At 33.5% G+C, this 17,617-nt stretch overlaps 1 protein-coding gene across 3 annotated transcripts in view; it reads right to left on the bottom strand.

The window, feature by feature from the left end:
- GLS (glutaminase) overlaps positions 1-17,617 on the bottom strand; it is an 84,979-nt gene that overhangs the window by 44,844 nt on the left and 22,518 nt on the right. For 2 of the 3 annotated variants that reach the window (XM_034954699.3, XM_008950618.4), the window contains exons 6-7: positions 15,625-15,788; positions 10,341-10,399 (exon numbers count right to left, since the gene is read on the bottom strand). In XM_034954699.3, coding sequence (XP_034810590.1) covers positions 10,341-10,399; positions 15,625-15,788 — 223 coding nt within the window. Of the gene's footprint in view, positions 1-396; positions 7,446-10,340; positions 10,400-15,624; positions 15,789-17,617 lie in introns of those variants that run through there. The other variant, XM_063595500.1, reaches the window with a different exon arrangement.

The following is a 17,617-nucleotide window of genomic DNA, read 5'->3' as shown; positions in this document are numbered from 1 at the left end:
GAATTAAGTATATATAAAATATTTCAATTAAGAACAATCTACTTATATTTTATTAAATCCTTAAACTAATATCAGAGTTAGAAAAATGAGTTATGTTGCAAAACTAATCTTTTATAATTCCAGTATATGCAAACATTCTGGTTGCATTTTACTACTGCAGAGAAAGCTCTATTCTTAATAGCTCTCACTTGTTATAATATACTTGAACTAAAAAAAATTATATTTCACAGTCTCTAAAAAATTAGCTTCTGTTGTATTTAGCATTATGCCAATTCAGAATATGGAAGATGTATTGTTTCATCACTTTCATTTCTGACATGTTATCTACTGCAAATGTCAATAGGAAAAATCTATGTAATGTAGATCAGTTCAAGTAGCCAAATGGTTTCATTTTACCTCGGCGAAGTTTACAAAGCAGTAAGTTGTAGATCTGAAATCAAACGTATTAATTGGTGATATGCACCCAAAAGAAACAATACATCTCTAATTTCTAAAATAGGCTTAAAATAAAATAATTTGTCAACTAAAGTTTTTAAAACATATTTTCTTTTACTTTACCCTCAAAAAACCCAAAACATTGTACTTTAAAATATTATGGAAGGAAAACCTGTACCAGAGAATTATTTAATTGAATAAAGCCAGGTTCATTCTTTACAAGAGGATTAGAGTGTGGCTGACAATATGTGAAAACCTACAAATCCACTTTTTTAAGAAAGATGTGCAATCACATATATACAATCAGTAGCTGGAAGGAACACCATACTATTTCATCAAAATTAGGCACTAACAAAACTTCAACAAGATTAAGGATAATTTAATTACAGCCATATTGTAATCACTATCTATGTATTTTCTCTAAAGTATCCTTTGACATAATTTTTTCTTTCCTTATAATATACCAGAAATCAAAATGTAGAAATGTAACTCCAAAGCTGTTCAATGAAAAATAATTAAAAGAAGAAATTACCAACTTCATTGAACTGTTGCAGTTGTCAAAATATTCCATAGATCCTAATGCTGTAAAATATGTAACAACATTTAAACCACAAAAACCTTTGTAACCTTAGAAAAAGCACAAAAAAACAACTCTTTTGGAAATGGATGTCAGCATTTGCATTGGGATGTCATATGGATAATTACTGGTTAAACAATCAATGTAAAATAAACAAGTTATGTTGAACTTCATTCTGTGACCTAAACTGTACCCTATAAAACTCTTACAAGTTTTCTTCATTGGGCTGTCATGTTTAATACACAAAAATAAAAACCATTCAACTCTAGACTATGGTCACATAATTGGTCTATTTTGTGACTTACTAAATTAAAGCACAATTAACTTTTGCTCTTAACGTTGTTTTTAAGAAAGAACTGGTATTTACCAATGTCTAGCATTATACAGTATAACATTTTGGGTACTCAACATTCTCTAGACAGATTATGTAAATAGAGCAAAAGAAAATACAGGCATACCTCATTTTATTGAGCTTCACTTCATTGTGTTTCACAGATAGTGCATTTTTTAAGAAATTGAAGGTTTGTGATAACCCTGCATCAAGTAAGTCTACTGGCACCATTTTTCCAACAGTATGTGCTCATTTTGTGTCTCTGTGTCACATTTTGATAATTATTATTAGATGTCTTATGGGGATCTGTGATCAGTCATTTTTGCTCTTACTATTACACTTGTTTTGGGGTGCCACAAGCCATGTCCATATAAGACGGCAAACTTAACCTATAAATGTTGTATATGTTCTGACTGCTTCACTGATTGTCCATTCCCATCTCTCTCCCTCTCCTTGGGGACCCCTATTCCCTGAGACACAACAATATTGAAAACAGGCCAATTAATAACCCTACTATGGCCTCTAAATGTTCAAGTGAAAGGAAGAGTTGTATATCTCTCACTTTAAAAAGCTAGAATGATTATTAAGCTTAGTAAGAAAGGCATGTTGAAAGCCAAAACAGACCAAAAGTTGAGCCTCTTGCACCAAAGTTAGTCAAGTTGTAAATGCAAAGTTTCCTTTGCATTTCTTGAAGTTCTTGAAGGAAATTAAAAATGGAACTTCAATGAACACGCAAATGATGGAAAACAAAACAGCATAACTGGTAACATGGAGAAAATTTGTGTGGTCTAGATAAAAAAAAATGAAACTAGCTACAACTTCCCTTAGGCCAAGGCCTAATTCAGAACAAGGCCCTAACTCTCTTCAATTCTATAAAGGCTGAGGGAGTTGAGGAAGCTGCAGAAAAGGGTTTGCAGCTAGCAGAGGTTGATTCATGAGGTTTAAGGAAAGAAGCCGTCTCCATAACATAAAAGTACAAAGTGAAACAATGGCAAGGGCTGATGCAGAAGGTGCAGCAAGTTATCCAGAAGATCTACCTAACTTCAGTGATGAAGGTGACTACACTAACAACAGATTTTAAATGTAGATGAAACAGCCTTTTATTGAAAGATGACATCTATGACTTTCATAGCCAAAAGGAGTTAATGTCTGGTTTCAGAGGACAGCCTGACCTGTTAGGGGCTAAGGCAGCTTGTAACCTTAAGTTGAAGCCAATGCTCATTCATCATTCCAAAAATCCTAGAGTCCTTAAGAATTATGCTAAATCTACCCTGCCTGGGCTTATAACAAGCCTAGATAAGACCACATCGGTTTACAACCTTGTTTATTGAATATTTTAAGCCCACTGTTGAAACCTACGGCTCAAAAAAAGATTTTGTTTTTTTAATAGAGATGGGAGTCTCACTATATTGAGCAGACTGGTTAGAACTCCTGGGCTCAAGCAATCCTCTTATCTCAACCTCCCAAAGTGCTGAGATTACAGGTGTGAGCCACCATGACCAGCCAGAAAAAAAAAAAAAATATTTCTTTCAAAATACTACTGTTCACCAACAACACACCTGGTCACCCAAGAGTTCTGATAGAGACGTACAAGGAGCATAATGTTGTTTTCATGCCTGCTAACACAACATCCATTCTGCAGCCCATGGATCAAGGAGTAACTTCAACTTTCAAGTCTTACTATTTAAGAAACACAGTTCATAAGGCAATAGCTGCAATATTAGTGATTTGTCTAATGGCTCTGGGCAAAGTAAACTGAAAATCTTCTGGAAAAGATTCACCATTCTAAATGTCATTAAGAACTTTCATGATCATAGGTGGTCGAAATATCAAAATTAACAGGAGTTCAAATGAAGTTGATTCCAATCCTCATGGATGACTGAGGGGTCCAAGTGGAGGAAGTAACCACACATGTGATGGAAATATCAAGAGAACTAGAATTAAAAGTAGAGCCTGAAGATATGACTGAATTGCTGCAATTTCATGATAAAACTTCAACGGATGAGGAGTTGCTTCTCATGAGTGAACTAAGAAAGTGGTTTCTTGAGATGAAAACTACTTCTGGTAAAGATGCTCTGAAGATCATTGAAATACAACAAAGGATTTAGAACATTCCATAAACTTAGTTCATAAAGCAGTGGCAGAGTTTTGGAGGACTGACTCCAATTTTTAAAGAAGTTCTACTCTGAGTAAAATGCTGTCAAACAGCATTGCATGCTACAGAGAAATCTTTCATAAAAGTAAGAGTCAATTGATGTGGCAACTTCATTGTTGTCTTATTTTAAGAAATTGCCACAGCCACCGCAATCTTCAGCAACCACCACCATTATCAGTCAGTAGTCATCAACATCAAGACAAGACCTTCCACCAGCAAAAAGATTAGAACTCACTGAAGGCTCAGATGATCCTTAGCATTTCTTACCTATAAAATATTTTTTAATTAAGGTATTCACACTGTTTTTTTTTTAGATGCAATACTACTGCACACTTACTATAGTATAAACACAACTTCCGTATGCATTGGTTAACGAAAAAATTGGTATGACTTGCTTTTTTGCAATCTTCACTTTAGTTAGGTGATCTGCAATATCTCTGAGGTATGCCTGTATTGAATAATTGCATTGACTAAAGAATGTTTCTCCCCCATACTTCCCCATTTAAATGTAAAGGCATTTGATTATTGTTTATTCATATTATTTACCCTGGAAATGGCATTTAACTTAAGTCAATAAACTATATCTGCTTGTGTATCTCTTGGAACAACTTCATGTACCCCAAGGATAGATGAGATCTAATAATCATTAACATGTCATATTAATTCTGAAAAAGTTACAGTAAAAAGTTTATTTGCAAAGCTCTTAGGAAAAGCACATGCCTACATACACAAAAGAGAGTAAACCACCCCCAATGCAAAATCAAAACTAAAAATGATAAAAAATCCATTATCTTTATCATTATGTAGTGGGGTGAGCTGGGTGGAGAAACAGATGTTAACAAAAATAAAAGCTAGGCATGCATAAATGAGAGCTGGTCATACTCGTGTATTTTATATGTTTGAATTTTTTCACAATAAAAAATTAAAGGAAAAATATTTATTTGCTAATAATTTCCCATATTAATTTGTAAGATTTTCCTTTTGAGTGTTTTTCTTTCCCATTTGAAACAGTAATTGATTTTTAGTTCATATATCAGTGAATATCTTCTATTGCTAGAATGAACTCAGGACTAATTCTCTTCCTATTTTTAATTTTTACAGAGGTGTGAATTGAGAAACTTTGCTTATAATAGACAAGTAGATTGAAATTTTAAAAGTTTTATTATAGCAATGTTACTCAGTTCTTTATATGCCTCCAGCTCATTACATGCCAAAAGTCATACAGTACTCTAGCCTCAAAAATTATGCTAATGCTCCTATTGACTGACAACTTAAGATTCCCTTTTGATTTTGTTGAAACCAAAGAACTGGAAACAACCTAGTATATAACAGGACTTATTACCAGTCATTACAATGGTTCACACCCTTAATAACACTGACTCTAATATTTCAAAATGTCCTCTTTTGCTGGTGGGCTGAGGTTTTTACAACCTGAAGCAGTGCACTGTACTAAAATTTGAAAGACATGAGACTATGTCTTTCTTTTGGAAAATAGGAGGACACCTGGACTAAAGGCAGATTAATTTTTTAAAAGGCGCATCTAGAAACAGATTTTGAAACTGACTTATCTTAAAACTATCAATGCCCCTTTATTCCTTGGGAAGAATTCCAAGTATGGAATCCAAAGATATATTTATCCCAGTTTGAAGATCACTGTACAAGCATTATTAGATACTGTATTATTTTTGAAAAAGCTATAATCATTTGTAGTAAATACAGTAGAAACATTTTTAAAATAAACCAAATTGGAAGAAATATACTTATCAAAATTTCTAATCCACTCACCAAATGATTTTTAAAAAACAAACCCATATGGGTTGTTTGAAAAGGGTAATCAGATCCTGATACCAGAAAATTATACAAATTTAGGCCGGGCGCGGTGGCTCACGTCTGTAATCCCAGCACTTTGGGAGGCCGAGGGAGGCAGATCATGAGGTCAGGAGATCGAGACCATCCTGGCTAACATGGTGAAACCCTGTCTCTACTAAAAATACAAAAAAAAAAAAAAAATTAGCCAGGCGCAGTGGCGGGCGCCTGTAGTCCCAGCTACTCGGGAGGCTGAGGCAGGAGAATGGCGTGAACCTGGGAGGCGGAACTGCACTCCAGCCTGGGCGACAAGCGAGACTTCATCTCAAAAGAAAAAAAAAAAAGTAAATTATACAAATTTTTCTGTAAATATGCCTGTCAAGTTACAGAATTTACATTCCTTTGAAGAATACTGTATGAATGAAAATTTGATAGAGGCACTGAGTTTTAACATTATCTATTAAAAAATTAATGTAACTATATTGCAATGTTTTATAGTTTTTACAACATATTTATGAATTGATTCATGTATTATACTTTATAACACAGGTGAAAAACACTGTTAACAAGGACATCTGCCAATAAATTTAATAATAAAATGGCTCATTTAAAATCAATGCATCAGAGTTATTTTGTAAGTACCGCACTTGATTCCATTCATAAAGTATGGAGGTGCAAGCCAATTAAAAATTAGAGATCATAGAGGAAAAAGGCAAAAAGAGGTAACTAAAAACGATTTTGTGAAATATTCTTAATTTAGTCTTATGATAGAAAATGGTTTAAAGCTAAAGAGTATTAGGAAAATAAAAAATAAGACACTCCAGGTAAAAAAGAATGTTTTTCTAGATCTAGTATTTTCATAGATCGACCCTAAAAATAAAGTAACAGAACAATTTTCAGTTGACAATAAATGCTCTACCTTTCGTTTAAAAAAAAAAAAACTAAAGCATAAACTGATATAAACAAGAAGTAAATAAACCAATATAATCCTGTCTTCTGAATGTTGCAAGTCCAAGGCATCATGCTTTACTCTGAGAGTCACAAACTACTTTAAAAACCTGTCTTATAAGCATGCCTAACAGGTTATTGCTAACATAACCAAATTGAACATCACATAAACTAAGCTTGTCTTGATTTTCAATGAGTATGATTACGAATTGTTTAAAGAGAAAGAAAAAAACCCTAATTTTTAAAATTCAAAAATACTTTTGATTAAAAAGAAAATTGAACTTCTTTAAATGACAAAAACTGGAAACTACCACTAGAATGAGGCATGCCAAGTAGAGTGGCTAACGCCTGTCATCCCAGCATTTTGGGAGGCCAAACTTGGAGGATCACTTTAGGCCAGGAGTTCGGGACCAGCCTGGGCAACATGGCAAGACCCTATCTTTATAAAGAATTAGCCCTGATGGTGGCCTGTGCCTGTGGTCTCAGCTACTCTGGAGCCTGAGATGGCAGGATCACTTGAGCACAGGAGTTTGAGGCTGCAGTGGGCTATGACTGTACCACTGCACTTAGACTGGGCAACAGAGAGAGACCTTGTCTCTAAAAAACAAAAAACAAAAAACTCTGAGAGGTAAAAACATAGAAGACAGTGTAACTTTTACTATTTCTAACATGAAAAAGCATTAAGTGTGGCAATTATTTTGCAGTATGTTGTCCTCATTTTCCTATCCTAACCCTTAAGTTATCACCAGATCTTAACTTTTAAACTAAAACTACGTGAAATTTTTACCAGTGAAAAGAAAACAAATACATAAGGATACTGCTACATCATATAAAAATAACTGTTCCTTTCAAATTTATTTTTATTCTTTCCTTTTAATCAAGCAATCACACATTATCACAATCCCAAATAAAACAGATTACAACAAAAAGTATTCCTTTAAAGTTAGTAGCTACCACAGAGAAAAAGAGAGGAAGTATAATACCCTTATGATTTTTAAAAATTATGTGCATTTTAAGTATAAAATTACATTTGTTTTTAAAAAGGTATTTACCTATATAGCTTTGTTTAAAATTTTAAATATTGGAGTTTTCCTATAAGCTTAGTAGTTAAGAATTTATGCAACAGGCTCCTTCTGTCCAAATTCTCCTTTTTTCCACAATCTGCTAATCCTTTTGAACATTTGCTCTGCCTCTTCCCCCATTTCCTGAGGATCACCACCAATCCTACAAGGAAAAAATATCAATACTACAAAATTATGAAATCAAGAGTCTTACTAAAGACTCTACTTAATTTTGGGGTGGGGGGATTAACATGAAGAAAATGATTTTAATGGCACCATGATAAATTCCTGAATTTTGAAAGAAAAAAAAATCACAAATAGCCTTAAGGTCATCAATTAAAAGAGCTAAAATCAGAATTCACCTCTAGTAGCCATGGTGAAATATCCGTGGCTTTGGGTACTCAGATGCAAGCATCTTGGAAAAGGGCCTGTTTCTTTACTGACTAATGTCCAAAGAATGACTACATAACACTTGCTATCAAATGAGATACAACTTTTAAACCAATAAATTGTTATCGTTTGAACCAGTTCAAATTAAGGAAATAGTACTTCTGCATTTGGGGCAATATAACTATGCTAACTAAAATTAAAGATGTCATCAAGAGAAATGGCAAACACCTACGTTAAATATGGCAGAGTGAATTGTAATGAACACCACATTGAGTATCAGGAGATTTAGTTCAAGTCCAATTCTACTGCTGTTACAACCTTGCCAGGTTCTCAGTTTCCTCCGTTATATAAAGTAAGAGTACTGGGTTTGACAGTTTTTAAGGCCTTTTGGCTATGGTTTTATTACCTAAATTTCAAACCAATATCAATTTATAAATATTATGTGATCATACAATTTGCAGAGATCACATTATAGATATTTATATGAATTTAATCCTTTCCCTAAAAGATCCTAAGAAAAATATTACATATTCTGGGGCATTCAATTTTACATAGGGTTATATCAGGCTTTGCTCTCCAAGATTTGTATGAACTTCATAAAAAAAAAAAAAGCACTTGTGAAACACATGCTAAAAACAAAACAAAAACTCAGGAGAAAGTGACCTTAAATATAAACCATATCCTGAAGCTTCATTTCCAACTTTGCCTGTAAATTTAAATTTTTATGAAAATCACTGATCAAATTTGTAGGTACAAGATGACTCAATTAAATTTTTGCACTGTTGAATACTGAACCACACTTATGTTGTATGTATCTTTTAACTTTGTTTATAATCACTCATACTAAAATGTAGCTCAATGTATAGTTTATGACTCATGACTAAACATGGCAAGTGAAACTAATGAAATGATAGTGTGATATGATAACCAGACATGCAATTCCCACATGCAGCATTTCGGTGTAGTCTGTTAAACCCATGAATCATTAAATGAAAGATTTTTAACTGTGTGCAGTGAAGGAAGTCTTCTATTAATTATTTACATAAGCCCTTTTGAGACTATGCGTAGTGTATGTTAATCTCTCTTCAGTTTAAAAGTTCTTAAACTAGGACCCATGGATCAGCCTCGAAGAGTAGTGAACACCTGAAAGTTTATGTAAAATTATGGTATGTGGATATTTTTCTGGGAAGAAACACTTTCGGTGTTTTTGTCATCAAGCATTAACACATACATTATAGTAACTTTCCTTATTTCTACTTTAAGTTACTTGTTCAAATCTAAGCAATTATTAATGAGGCTTTTCTCTCATCACAGCATTTATTGAATTTTCTTATAAGGACCCATTTACTTTTGCATATCCCATACTACAAAGTAAGCTACCTAAAGCTAGGACTGTGCCTTGCAAATAATCGCATTTTCAAGTTTCTTTCACCTCAAACTGACAGCTTTCTACATATCCTATTACAATTAGTTACATTTTAAAAACACTTGGCTATAACATCTACTTCATTGGAGTTATAAGAATTAAATGGGCCAATACTTTCAAAGAATTTGCCTTGAAGTAACAAGTAAACATATAGATTCTTAAGATACCAGCCTTCTATTTTAAAAGCTTTTTCTCACAGATATAAAACTCTTAAAAGTTAAGAAAGGCTTTCTAGTATACAAGTTAGATGAAATTTTGTGAACTGGGCCAAGGGTATAATTTATACTCAAATATCCTTCATGTAACCAGGGTAACCTTATCCACAGTAATGCATTTACAAGGCCATGTAGTTATGCTTTCCTCTAACTTGGAATAGATAGGCACAGATTTACCAAAGAAGTATACAAATGTTCCAAACATAAATAAAATTTATTTAAATATAAATAAAATTTACAATTAGAAATTAAAAATCTGAAACATCTAAAATCGTGTGGTAGATTTAAAAATCTATCACACAGGAACCATTTTCAAATACTTATTTTAAAACACTAGATCTTCCAATTATTAAGGCAAACCAAACACTAAAAAAAAAAAAAAAACCCTTACAATGCAAATTTCAAAGCATAAGAAAATATAACTCCATAATTGGAATAAGCCTTATTTATTTTAATTATGGCATGATTTAAGTAAAACCAAATGAAACAAGTTCCAATAAAAATTGTGATTTCAGCTCATGAGAGTATCAAAGACTTGAGAATATTTGAGGGTAAATGTACTTTGTCTTAAGTACCAGAACATTTGTTCCCACATATACTAATAACAAATATACAGTAAAATGCCTTTAATTCTATTTATAACTGTTCATTCTGGAAGAACCAAAAGGAAACGAAAGGGAAAAATATCAAAACTTTAAAAAAAAAAAAAAAGCCTCTATGCCTTTCTTCAGCAGACTTTAAATATTTTCCAGATCTTCAAGTCAAGAGTAAATGACTGTTGGAATTTACAGTGAGTCATCTGTTTTAATTTTGCCTTGAAATGACTACATCATTTATTTTGAAATAAAGATCCTAACACTATACCATAAGACATATTTCTTAACACCAAGAGAAAATTTTTCATAATTCTACATAAATAATCCCAGATTCATCTTTATGCCTTAGCTATTAAAAAAAAAAGTTTTACTAGGCTAAAATGAAACATCAACATTTTACCTTTATTAGTGAAGTCACAACAATTGCTCCAGCATTTACCATAGGATTATGTGGTTTATCTGTAAAATATAAAAGCAATACCATTATTTCAAATACTTAAACACTTGAGTAATATTACTATACTAAAAATGACCTTGGAAAAAGCACAGCTAACGTACTCAATTTTGCTTTTTTCTTAGTGCTTTATTTTTATCTTTATATACAAGCACATACACAGAAGGATTTCAAAACACAAACAAGTGATTTACATAGAATAATAAAAGTATAAGGGATTTTTTTTTTAAGAGCCAAAGTTTCAGACTGTCGCCCAGGCTGAAGTGCAGTGGCACAATCATGGCTCACTGAAGCCTTGACCTCCCAGGCTTAAGTGATCCTCCAGCCTCAGACTCCGAAGAAGCTGGGACCACAGGCACATACCACACCTGGCTAATGTTTTATTTTCTGTAGAGACAGGATCTCCCTATGTTGCCCAGGCTGGACTCAAACTCCAGGACTCAAGTAACCCTCCCGCCTTGGCCTCCCAAAGTGCTGGGATTATAGGCATGAGCCACCATGCACAGCCTATAGGGGATATTTTTAGGCTTTCTGTATTTCCTGACAATAAAGGTATATTTGTATTTCTTATATAATTTTAAAGTTACTTAAAACTTTACATTAATCCAAACTCCTATTTCTTCTCCTAATTCTTACAATAAATAAGAATTTCAAAACTCAACTGATTATATTCTCATTCACTGCATGACACAAACACCAAAAATAAAACTCTTGGGGACAGTGAAAACATCTATTTACAAGCGAACCTCAACGTCTTAATTTATCTACCTGGTGGTTACCAGAAGTGGGGGAGGGGGGAGAAGGGATTGCCAGATGTTGGTCAAAGGATACATAATTTCAGTTACACAGGGGGAATAAGTTCAAGAGATCTATTTTATAACATGATATAGTTAATAACAAGTATTATATGTACTTGAAAATTGTTAAGAAAGCATACTTTGTCTTCTCATTACAAATAAATATATGAAGTAATGTATGTTACTTTGGTTTAGCCATTCCACAATGCATATATATTTCAAATCACTATGTTGTATACCATATACACAATTTTTATCTGTCAATTAAAAATAAATAAATAAAAAGAAAAATATCCTACATTTTGGGTGTATTCATAATGCCAAGTTTCAAAAGTTAAAATAAAATCTTTGTGTTATATCTGATTATTACAATCAAGATTTGCCTATCCCAAATTATACTAAGAGAAGTTTGCTTTCTCTGAGACCACACAAAATGAGAACACTTGCTGTCCCAGAAGATAGGACTATGTGGCATGAGGGGGCCAAAACCTAAAAATGTTCCAAATATTATCCACCTGAAAAGCCCATGCAGAGAGAAAAGCAGAATTTAGAAATCACTTTGTGTTAAATTAGTTTATACTTTTATTTGTATGGATGTTCATTATCTGTCATTTCAGAGCTTTTGATATTATCAGGCTTAGACTCTACAGGCCTAGAGGGCTGCTAATCTATGTACTCCAAATGGTATCACATAAATGTGAGTATTAAATATTTTCCAAATGATAAATACTCTGCAAATGCTACATATACTACACTCAAGATGTCTTAAAGAACACTAAATCATTTTAAGGCACGACAGCCCAATTTTCAGATGTATGTAATTGCTCATTCTGCCTTTGGCTCAAAAGCCAGACATCTGAACATCTGGAAACCCGCCAGAGAGAATGTAACACACCACCAGCCTAACTGCAGTATAAAACCTCGGCCTAAGACCTATGACCGTGAAATTTTCTTGCTTCCCTGCTCTGTCTTAAGGTAAGATGGAGTTGATGGGTTTAATTTAGAATTTTTAATTTAAAAAATTTTTGAATGGCAGAAATAACCTACAACGCTAATAAAGGCTATCATTTAAAGTAACGAAATATCAGAGCGTGTTACACTGACAAAATGGACATGGGTGACATCTGAAATTTATGAACATGTTTTAAACTATAATGCAAAAAAAAGATCAATTTTAACAAGTATTTATTTTCCCCAAAGGCAATAAAATACACAGCATTCTTTCATATTATATCAAAAGAAGCTTTTCAAGCTGCTAAGCATATGAACCTTACAAGGGTTTTGTTCACAGGTGAGGCTGAGTCAAAGTTTGCTAATACATATATTAAAGAACGAAAAATATTAAAAAGGGTTTCCAATTTAATTTGGATATTTATATTTTCGGTATTATATTGGAATTTTACAGTGCCAAGTAAAAACTGGAGTTAAGGAAACTCAATTATCTGACATTACACACATTTACAATATATTCTCTAGATATAGAGAAAATATTCTCTATCTGGTTGGGATATATATGGTTACGAAGAATGTGCAGTGCCCATTGAGGATGGTTGGAAAAAATGTGCAGTGCCCTCTCACATTCTTCCCAACCATCCACAATTCATCCTATCAATTCAGTCCTGTCATCCTCATGTAAATTAACTCAACTCCTCTTTTTTCTCAATCCTCCACACATATAATCAGCACATACATTTTGGCACCTATCAATTACATACTTGTAAGATAATACAACCAACAGTATTCAATGCTTAAGTATGTCTTCTCCCATTATGTATTAGAAATATGTAATTGTCTTCTGTATCCTGTAGTCAGAAAAGTTATTCCAAGAACCAAGGCCCATGTACCCTCCAGAGCTGTTAACAATACAGACAAGGAAAGCTATATAAATAATTTGTTGATTAACCTGATCACTATAAGGTAGAAAAAGACTTCCCTGGGAGATGGTAGTTTGCAAAACTGACATCTCCATAAACTAACTTGTTTGCTCACTTATAATGATAAAAAATATCAGCCACCTCCTACCAAAACTTTCTATGCTGCAAACATTTTAAAACTACTGTTATTGCCAGGTGCGGTGGCTCACGCCTGTAATCCCAGCACTTTGGGAGGCCGAGGCAGGCAGATCACCTGAGGTTGGGAGTTCGCGACCAGCCTGACCAACATGGAGAAACCCCATCTCTACTGAAAATACAAAATTAGCCGGGGTGGTGGCACATGCCTGTAATCCCAGCTACTCGGGAGGCTGAGGCAGGAGAATCGCTTGAACCCGGGAGGCGGAGGTTGCGGTGAGCCGAGATTGCGCCATTGCACTCCAGCCTGGGCAACAAGAGTGAAACTCCGTCTCAAAAAAAAAAAAAACTACTGTTATTAAAAACTACTGCCGGGCGCAGTGGCTCAAGCCTGTAATCCCAGCACTTTGGGAGGCCGAGGCGGGCGGATCACGAGGTCAGGAGATCGAGACCATCCTGGCTAACACAGTGAAACCCCATCTCTACTAAAAATACAATAAATTAGCCAGGCGTGCTGGCGGGCGCCTGTAGTCCCAGATACTCGCTGAGGCAGGGGAATGGCGTGAACCCAGGGGGCAGAGCTTGCAGTAAGTCGAGATCATGCCACTGCACTCCAGCCTGGGGGACAGAGCCAGACACCATCTCAAAAAAAAAAAAAAAAAAACTACTACAATTTCTCTATTTACCATATCCCTATTAGTCTTAATAAATCATCACAATCTTATAAAGCTGGTGTAACAGTAATATTTTTTAAAAATTTATTATTTTAGATATACACATATATACATACACACACAAAAAGTGTATGGTTTCACCAAAAATCTACCCTTGCAATTTTAAATATGAACGAGATCTTCAAATTGTTTTTGCTGGGCTAAACTAAATCAGGACTCAAGAGCACAGGATCTAATCAGAATTCAGGAAGGTGTAATATAGTAAAGCCTGTATTTACCGTTACTTTCAAGACTCAGGGTGTTGGCTCAGGCTTAGAAAACGTCTATGAATATCGAGGCAAAATCTCTTGTTAAACTTTATGTTTTATTCTTATTATAAACAATTCTAAATCTCTGATTTGTCATTTTTTCTTATATAGAATATAGTATCAATAATTCATGATTCCTAAAACCATAAATATATATGGCAAAAAATTCATTACTTATACTGTTAATTTCATTTGCTCCAAGCCTATTTTATTTTTTTTGTTTCTGAAATCCTCTAAACATTCAAATTACTATATTTGTTTTCTTTTTCTTAAATATCTCCCTCAAAATCCGTCAATTCACTAGACATGTCTATTCTCCTTTGCTGTTCATGGAAAAGTATTAAATTTTTCTTTTAAAATATTTGGTATTTTTAGAATAACAGTATTAATTCTTTCAATATTAAATCTAGATGTCAATGAGCTTAGTAAATAAAGTGCTTCTGCATATGATGTCCTTATTTAAGTTGTTAATTTACAGTAATGTCCATAAAACCAAACGTAGCATCAGAATAAAAAGGTTACGGTAAAATGGGAAAGAAAATGTAATTGCTCTCAAAATAAATAGGATGAGAAGCATAAGAAAATACCAGTCTTATGACTTCATCTTACAAACTAATAAAATAATGAGTATAAGGCACATTTCATTTTTTATACAGCAGAAAAAAAAAGTACAAAAGTGTATCTCTCACAGCCATTACTACAAACTTCGCTCTCACTTTCTTCAATTCTATATCTTAACTCATCAATCAGAAACACAGCATATGCTTAGAAGATTAAAAAACAGAAACCAAACCATGGGACTAGTTTAACTTAGTTTGCACTCAGCTAAATGATGTTTAGACTTAAAATCTCTATCAGATCAAACTAACTACTTTTGTCCTCCCCTTTTCTTTTGAATTCCTGTAAAAAGATTTGTTAACCAAGCATTAAACACAAAGCATTTCTTTCAAATTTTTTAATGTTATAAGGATAAAAAGTAAAAACACTCACTGAAAAATAATAATCCTCACTATCTCAACCAGGGCCACAATAAAACTTTCAACTACTATATACAATATAATAGAGAGAATAATATACGAACACCCATGCACCTATCATTTAGCTGCAATAATTACCAACATATAGTAATAATCATACCCAGCACTCCCAGCTGCCCTAACTAAATTATTTTAAAGCAAATCTCAGGTATTTTGAGATTTCGCTATATTTCCCTAAAGGTGGTTATGAAGAGAGAAGTTCATGTTCTCCCTAGCCCACTTCCCAGTGGTATGAGATGCCTAAAATAATCATTTTTAAAAGTAGGTGATGAAACTCTCTCAATGGATTATATAGAAATCACATGACAAATACTTTAATTTTAATCAAAAATGTTTAAAACGACTTAGATTTACATAGGAAAATGAGACACTTCTTTTTTCAACCAATGTTTATGTAATTCTTACCATCTTCATTCAAAAATAGTTTGTTGAATCTTAGTCCACTCGGCTCTTTTCCAACATATCGATGCACATATTCAGTTCCAAGATCATTAACAGCAATGGCATATTTCAAAGGTTTTACACAGGACTGAAGACAGAAGGGAACTTTGGTATCTCCAGTAGAATGCCTATTTAAAAGGAGATTTTTAAAAAATAACATCAACTGGGAAAAAAATGTAACTGCATAGTTGGAATTATTCTTTTTACATGTTAACAATTCCAACAAAAATTTTCCCATAATTCAACCACAAGTTTATGTCAAAATTACAGAATAAATTTAAGTACAGTCATCCTTTGATATCTGTGGGAGGTGGATTCCAGGAATCCCTGTGATACCAAACTCCATGGACACTCAAGTCCCTTATATACAATGATATAGCATTTGCATATAACCTACACACATATTCCCATGTGTTTTAAATCATCTCTAGATTACTTATAATACCAAATACAATGTAAATGCCATATAAATAGGTGTACTGTATTATTTAGGGAATAATGACAAGGAAAAAATGTCTGTACATGTTTACTACAGCCACAACTATCCATCTTTTTTGGCTCAAATATTTTCGATCTGTGGTTGGTGGAATCCATGGGTGCAGACCCCATGGATACAGAATTGACCTATGTTTATTTTAAGAGAAATACTGTGGAAAAAAGCAAAAGCATGAAAGTATTCACGTAACAGAATAATGGTTTTAAAGTAGATAATAAATATGTAATGTGGAAATTTTCCTCTGAGGGCAAGAGAGTAAGAGCATGCTCCTCCTTACTCCCACGTGTATTCAATCACATAAAATAAACTAGCCCTTTTAGAAATTATTCACCTTTTTTTCAACTCATAGCTGTAAGCTGTGACTAAACCATGGTTAAAAAGTTAAACAGAACTCAGTTTAGATTCAATACTATTCTCTGGGACCCTGTCTACAAATGCCTCATCTTGCAAGCCACATCCACTCACAATCCTGGGCCCCATTAAAAAAAAAAGCATCCAGTTTTATAAACCTGACAGAGCTGGCACTAAGTTCAGTAGGCAGTCATCATTACCATGGAGATAAATAACAGAGCAAAAAGAAAGCTTTATATTACCACCAAACTGAGAAGTACATGAAGTAGAGAAAAGATTTGGGAATGAAAAAGTTCTGGCCAACCCAATTATAATGTAAGCTTCACAAAGGCAGAGATCTTTGATTTACTTACTGATACCTCCCAGGTTCCCTGAACAATGTCCCAACACATCACAAGCATTCATTCATAGTGAAAGTCATTCATAATGCAACTGGGCACTATATTAATAACCACCCGAAGCAGAGGGTGACAGAGACATCAGAGGTCAAACAGGAATGCATACCCACCTCACTTCTGAGTGTATTATAGAATATAAATACATATGTATAAATACCAAAAGAATATTTTTCCTATCAAATTTATTCATGTGTAACTATAATCTTAAACTATATAGTTATACTATATAAGATTGTTAACTTCAAACTTGACAATCATTCTAAAAAATGATTAAGAGCTTGTCTTATTACCCTTGGATTTAAAAATACATATGTTCTAGTTCTGAAGTCAACTTTCTGAATTCTCTAGATAAAAAAACTAAGAGACACAGAGAATGTTTAAGAAGAGAAAAATCATATTCAGTATTACATGATAATAATTTTCTTCAAATTCAAAGACTTCCATTACTTGATAAACTATTTCCTAAAATGCAAAAACAGGAATACCATTCCCTACTGGAATTTGCTTCAAGGGATAAAGTCACCATGCCTTTTCATTTCATTGTGTCCCTTCACAGCACACAACATTTAATTCAACACATGGTGACTGCTCAGTACATTTTACTGACCCAAATGAGGATAAAGGCATATAATAATGAAAGAAAAAATAGACTAGAAGTTAAGAGACCTAGGTGTTCATTTCACCTTTGCCAATATCATGTCAACTATGGTCC

Source organism: Pan paniscus, chromosome 13 (genome assembly GCF_029289425.2).
Source record: "Pan paniscus chromosome 13, NHGRI_mPanPan1-v2.0_pri, whole genome shotgun sequence".
In the NCBI taxonomy this organism is placed as follows: domain Eukaryota; kingdom Metazoa; phylum Chordata; class Mammalia; order Primates; family Hominidae; genus Pan; species Pan paniscus.
Note: the sequence above shows the minus strand (reverse complement) of the source record. Positions and strands in the feature narration are given on the sequence as shown.